General features: G+C 45.1%; 1 protein-coding gene across 1 annotated transcript in view; it reads left to right on the forward strand.

The window, feature by feature from the left end:
* The window catches only part of dpy19l3 (dpy-19 like C-mannosyltransferase 3), a gene marked incomplete at both ends in the record, with an annotated part of 58,946 nt that overhangs the window by 10,203 nt on the left and 41,243 nt on the right, over positions 1 to 7,500 (forward strand). The window contains 2 exons of the mRNA XM_083662158.1: positions 1,909 to 1,999; positions 5,931 to 6,052. Of these exons, the coding sequence (XP_083518284.1) occupies positions 1,909 to 1,999; positions 5,931 to 6,052 (213 nt within the window). The remainder of the gene's footprint in view (positions 1 to 1,908; positions 2,000 to 5,930; positions 6,053 to 7,500) is intronic.

Here is a 7,500-nt window from a genome sequence, read left to right on the forward strand (position 1 = left end):
ACGAGTAGTTTGGTGACGTGATGTTGTTGGTGTCTTTTATGAAACTAGGCAGGACACATGCAGCTTTTTCATAGTTCACAGGCTGATGTCTGAGTTGCAGGTTCTGATGATGCTATACGCTCTCACCTGTCAACTGACTACTATACTATGTATACTATACACACACACACACACACACACACACACACACACACATATACTGTATATATATATATATATATATACATATATATATATATGTATATATATGTACACACACATATGTGTATATATGTATATATATACATATATGTGTGTGTGTGTCTACATATATATATATATATATATGTATATATATACATATATGTGTGTGTGTGTCTACATATATATATATATATACACAGATCCTTTCCAAAAAAAAATTATATGATGGAAAGTTAGTTTTTTCCCATAATTCCTTTCAAAAAGTGAAACTTTCATAGATTATAGATTCATTACACACAAAGTGAAATATTTCTAGCCTTTATTTGTTTCATTTTTCATAATTTTGGCCTACAGCTCCAGAAAACCCCCAAAACAGTATTTCAAGAAATTAGAATAGTTTGAAGAAAATCAGCAGTTACTTCTCAGTTATGACTGACAGCCTCAGTCCACTCCCTCTGAATCTCTGACAATTTTTTTTATTGTCTTTGCTTGACAATCCGCTGAAGCCCAGGGTCATCCATGGTATTTCCATGATATTCTAATTTTTTAGAAAGGATCTGTGTGTATATATATATATATATGTATATATTATATATATATATATATATATATATATATATATAATACAAGCGATTATGCGCTGACTTTTTGTATGACCGCGGTAATGCGATAATCGTGGCAGCCCTACCTAAAGTGCCATAGCGCTGAATGGCCACACCACTGCGCTGTGGCCTTCAAGGTACTTGTGCTCGTCTTTGTGCTACGAGCGCGATGCGGTACTTCTAGTTTAAGCATTGTCTAAATGACGGATTAAATGCCTCACTCAAGGTAACAGCAGCTTTTACGGTCGGCTGGGCAAAACCGACTCTGTTTTCAGCCGTTTTCATACCATCAATATTCCTTTTAAAAGCCTGCTGCTATCTGCTTAATAGTTAGAGTAGCTTGGATTGGATTGTACAGACTGTGCTCAGCCTCACACACCGACACTGTCACTCTCACTCATTGTCAAATGAAGTGTTCTCAGACTTCCTCCCACCAAGGCCATCATCCTTTAGCTCTCCTCACTTTAGGACAGACTTTATTTATCTGATCGCTTTATGATTTCATCCATTAATCTACTTTAGTCGACTCATGAAGGTTGAGCTGTAGCTGCGAGGGAGGAGCTCCAGAAAGGATCTGTAAAGGCTTTATTTAGTTGCACATGGATTGTGCAAAACGTCAATATTTGATGTAGTTGGCGTTTGGATGTTGCTTCAGGGTGGATTTGCTCTTTCGTGCAACATTCAATGCATTTGTTTGTATACATCTCAGGGTATTATATATATATATATTATATTATTAGCTTCATGAGATTTCTTAGAAGAAGGAGAACAAAAACAACGTCATATGAAGGATTTATTTGACGGTCTGCCGCTGCTCGTTCACTCATTGCTCGCTGTTATAGCCCTCAGTGGAACAGTAATCACGCGTGGCCAACGAGAATATCATGGGAAGAGAACGCACACACACACACACACACACACACACACACACGCGTGCACACACACACACACACACACACACACACACACACTGTGTTACTGTTGAGGATGACCAATGTCTGCATCTGCTTTGGTCCCTGTGTTTATGTCATGTCTTTCCAGGATATCTGTTTTCCATATTATCGGAGCAGAATGTCTGCGTTTCACATAACTGTCTTCCCATATTTTCTTTCTTTCATTTCAGGAAGTGGAGCGTGAGATCTCATTTCGCACGGAGTGTGGACTGTACTACTCCTACTACAAGCAAATGTTGCAGGCCCCGTCCATACAGGAAGGTATGCGTTGTTATTATGATGCTATATCGTTTAGCCCGGCGGTTCCCAAACGTTTTCCTCTCGGGACCCAAAAGATACATGTTTGTGGGGTAATGAGTTGCCATGATGAGCTGTTGGCGAGCCACCCCCCACGGGTCTGCGACCACATTTGGGTCCCGACCCATAGTTTGGGAAATACTGGTTTTAGCCCCTAACAGGCTGATAATTGCCTTTAATTCAATATCGGATATCAGTCAAACAGTGTCGTCCATCTCTGATATGATGGTTATGATGCGATTAGATTCATGACACATTTATTGCATAAGTCGACGTCACTTCCTGCACACAGCATGCACACCAAGAGATTTCATCCGCCATTTATTGTCCCATAGACATTTCGTAAAATGCTTATAAAAATAATTTTACTTGGTCAAACCAAACGATTCAGCTATATTTAGAAACAGGAGAGACCGGTGAACATTTCACTCAGACCAAAATGTAAAAAGAAACAAAAAAAAAAACAGCAAAAATAGCATATTCTATGTTTTGCAATCTTCTGGTGATACCTGTAGCATAGGTTGAGGCGATGTCTCGTCATAGACGCTGGGTTAGCTGGCTCAGCCTGGCTGGGGGTGTGGTCAGGGTGGGGTAAATTCCCCCGTTCGATCCATTCAGCAAAGTTAGAATTTAGCTGCTAGCCCGGCCCAGGCAGACACGATCGGGGATTTAACCACCGCAGTAAACGCACATCTGAACAGACGTCTTGTGTGCTGCTCTAGAACCCCCAAACCTGTAGTTTAGAGCCGCAGCACCTTCCTTTAGTGAGTCAGCCCATTGAGATATACCGGCGTATTTACCCCACTCGCGCGCCAGCCGTTTAACATTTTGTGGGCGTTCCCACACACGTGTTTTCTTCTGGAGGTCCGTCCTCCAGCGCTCTTTTCCACATCATCCCAATCACATGGTTGTAAACAAGCTATAGGGCGGCGGCGTTCTGGGGTCCCTAGAATTTTATGATGTCAATGTCACAAGCAAAAAAAAAAAGTTTGGGAACCCCATGATATAACTATTCAGGTGCATTTGATGATTCCCCCCCTCTTGTTATTTTGTGAAACTGCAGTAGTGATAAAAGCAAGTCTTGTATCTAAACATAAATCTTCATCTTCACGTGTGGTTCCTGTCCAGTAACAGGAAGAGACCATTTGGGACATGTAAGCTGTAAATGGCCTGCTGGCTGTCACTGCCCACACACACTCTACAGGGACAAAACAACATGTGTGTTTGTCCCCAGACACTTCATCACAATCACACTGGCACAGTCTGGCCTGTGGGAAATGACTCATTATTTGTGTTCCTGTCATCATGTCAAAAACCCTGGTCGTTGAAAACCACTCTAATTTTCCACTGAGGCAATTTGCTGAGAGGGGGTAGCAGTCAGTGCAGACTGGCTGTCCTCTCTGTCTGTCCCTTCTGTCCACTCTATCTGTCCTCTCTGTCTGTCCTCTCTGTCTGTCCACTCTATCTGTCGCCTCTGTCTGTCCTCTCTGTCTGTCCACTCTGTCTGTCCCCTCTGTCCACTCTATCTGTCCACTCTATCTGTCGCCTCTGTCTGTCCTCTCTGTCTGTCCACTCTATCTGTCCACGCTATCTGTCCCCTCTGTCTGTCCTGTCTGTCTGTCCACGCTATCTGTCCCCTCTGTCTGTCCACGCTATCTGTCCCCTCTGTCTGTCCACTCGATCTGTCCCCTCTGTCTGTCCACTCGATCTGTCCCCTCTGTCTGTCCCCTCTGTCTGTCCACTCTATCTGTCCCCTCTGTCTGTCCACTCTATCTGTCCTCACTGTCTGTCCCCTCTGTCTGTCCACTCGATCTGTCCTCTCTGTCTGTCCTCTCTGTCTGTCCACTCTATCTGTCCTCTCTGTCTGTCCACTAGGCCTGTGAATCTTCACTGGCCTCATGATTCGATTCGATTACGATTCAGAGGGCTACGATTCGATTCGATTACGATTATCGATGCATCTCGATGCATCTTCAATCGATGCATCACTTTTTTCCCCAATACACAATTTATTTTTTCTCACTTTCTTTTTTTGACATTAGTGAATCGATGCAGAATCGTGCACGTCCGCATCGCGATGCATCTTATAATCGATTATTTTTGACACCCCTTCTGTCCCCTCTGTCTGTCCTCTCTGTCTGTCCACTCTATCTGTCCCCTCTGTCTGTCCTCTCTGTCTGTCCTCTCTGTCTGTCCTCTCTGTCTGTCCTCTCTGTCTGTCCCCTCTATCTGTCCCCTCTGTCTGTCCACCCTCTCTTCTGTCCCACTTGTTTTGAAACACATTAGACGGGAACTCCACCGAAAAACAATGATGATTTATTTTGCTCATGATCTCACACATCCGAAAACTGCCAACAGTTTTGCAGACATTCATTTAGTTTGACAGTTATTGAGAGTTGATTTGAGTTAAGTTGTGGACCAGTGATGTCATTCATGCACAAAATGACATCACTGGTCCTTAACTCCTGGGCCCAGTTGCACAAAGCACCTTAGGTTAAGATTTCCCTTAGAGTCGAGAGTTAAGGTGTCCATAAAATAGAATCGGCTGCACAAAACACCCTTAAATCTTGTCCTTAAAATGTTTAACCTTATGGAGAAGATTTAAGGGTGTCTTGTGCAGCCGATTCTATTTTATGGACAAATCTTAGGCCCAATCCCAATTACTATCTTAACCCTCAATCTTAACCCTCAGACTCAAAAATGCGCACTCCCGCGAAGTGCTAGTGCTGTCCCGATTCTCACTTTGTTAAGTTAAGGGTAGAGTTTGAGCGTGATACGGCCCTCAGTTTTAAGATTTTCCAGTACCACCCTTGGCGGTGAGTGCGATCCCAGAATCCCTTGCGTGTCATCAGCTAGATCCATTCAGATGGAAGATGGCGGCGAACGGAGGAAAAAAGTAGCCCGACAAAGTTAAGTATTTCCTTGTTAATAGCGATGTAAAAATTACGATAACCATTGTATTAGCTTAGTTTAATGTCATTTTATGGATTTCCGTTTTGGAATCCTAACAACAATGTTGTTGCTAACGTGTGGGTGCTAGAATGACCGTGCTTTCCGACGTGAGGGCTGGCTTGACTGCAGTGTTTAACTGCAGTCAAGCCAGCCCGCGGTCATTCTAGCCCCACTTGTTTTGTGGTGCGTTGCATTACACGTAGGCTGTATCTTGATAAAAACAACTCAACAACGACATTACCACCGAGAATTATGGCATTTCGTAACAACGTTAACAATGTTATAATATAATAATAATAATATGGCTTGACCAGCACGGCTAGTCGGCTACTGACTATCGATAGTTAGCAACAACAATTGTTGTTAGGATTCCAAAACGGAAATCCATAAAATTACATTAAACTAAGCTAATACAATGGTTATCGTAATTTCTACATCTATATTATCAAGGAAATATTTGTATGGATGCTTTTTTTCCTCTCCTTTTGAATTGACAGACTGGACGAAGCTTTGGCATACTGCTGCCCCCCACAGTCTGAAGACGTATCTGCCTTTAAGGGCTGTCCCATTTTAAAGTCGCAAGATAGCCCTTAACACTTAGTTTTGATGGCTACTAAGATTGAGGGTTGAGCTTGAGGGTTAAGATTGAGGGTTAAGAAAAGAATTGGGATTGGGCCTTAACCTAAGGTGCTTTGTGCAACTGGGCCCTGGTCCTTAACAACTTAACTCAAATCAACTTGACAGCCCTGTCAAATACACTAATATCGTTCTTTAAATATCACCGCATTGTATAAGCGAACTTTGTTTTGAGAAGCATTCACAGCTGTTCTCTGTTGTCACGTAGCCAATTATGAATCAAATCATATCACTAAGGTGCGTGTGCTTGTGTGCGTGTGCTTGTGTGTGTGTGTGTGTGTGTGTGTGTGTGTGTGTGTGTTCCCAGGACTCTCTGAGTTGATCCATGACAACTTGACAGAATCCAAGAGGACCATTAACCTCCTTCAGCGAATGAACATCTACCAAGAGGTCTTCCTCAGTGTTCTCTACAGACTGCTACCCATACAGGTGACACACAGCACCCATACAGGTGACACACAGCACAGCACCCATACAGGTGACACACAGCACCCATACAGGTAACACACAGCACAGCACCCATACAGGTGACACACAGCACAGCACCCATACAGGTGACACACAGCACAGCACCCATACAGGTGACACACAGCACCCATACAGGTGACACACAGCACAGCACCCATACAGGTGACACACAGCACCCATACAGGTGACACACAGCACCCATACAGGTGACACACAGCACCCATACAGGTGACACACAGCACCCATACACGTGACACACAGCACCCAGACAGGTGACACACAGCACCCATACAGGTGACACACAGCACCCATACAGGTGACGCACAGCACCCATACAGGTGGCACACAGCACCCATACAGGTGACACACAGCACCCATACACGTGACACACAGCACCCAGACAGGTGACACACAGCACCCATACAGGTGACACACAGCACCCATACAGGTGACGCACAGCACCCATACAGGTGACGCACAGCACCCATACAGGTGACACACAGCACCCATACACGTGACACACAGCACCCAGACAGGTGACACACAGCACCCATACACGTGACACACAGCACCCATACAGGTGACACACAGCACCCATACAGGTGACACACAGCACCCATACAGGTGACACACAGCACCCATACAGGTGACACACAGCACCCATACAGGTGACACACAGCACCCAGACAGGTGACACACAGCACCCATACAGGTGACACACAGCACCCATACAGGTGACACACAGCAGCCATACAGGTGACACACAGCATCCATACAGGTGACACACAGCACCCATACAGGTGACACACAGCAGCCATACAGGTGACACACAGCATCCATACAGGTGACACACAGCACCCATACAGGTGACACACAGCATCCATACAGGTGACACACAGCACCCATACAGGTGACACACAGCATCCATACAGGTGACACACAGCACCCATACAGGTGACACACAGCACCCATACAGGTGACACACAGCACCCATACAGGTGACACACAGCACCCATACAGGTGACACACAGCACCCAGACAGGTGACACACAGCACCCATACAGGTGACACACAGCACCCATACAGGTGACACACAGCACCCATACAGGTGACACACAGCACCCATACAGGTGACACACAGCACCCATACAGGTGACACACAGCACCCATACAGGTGACACACAGCACCCATACAGGTGACACACAGCACCCATACACGTGACACACAGCACCCATACAGGTGACACACATCACCCATACAGGTGACACACAGCACCCATACAGGTGACACACAGCACCCATACAGGTGACACACAGCATCCATACAGGTGACACACAGCACCCATACAGGTGACACACATCACCCATACAGGTGACACACAGCACCCATACAGGTGACACACAGCACC

The sequence above is a fragment of the Poromitra crassiceps genome (genome assembly GCF_964638095.1).
Source record: "Poromitra crassiceps genome assembly, chromosome: 28".
NCBI lineage: Eukaryota > Metazoa > Chordata > Actinopteri > Beryciformes > Melamphaidae > Poromitra > Poromitra crassiceps.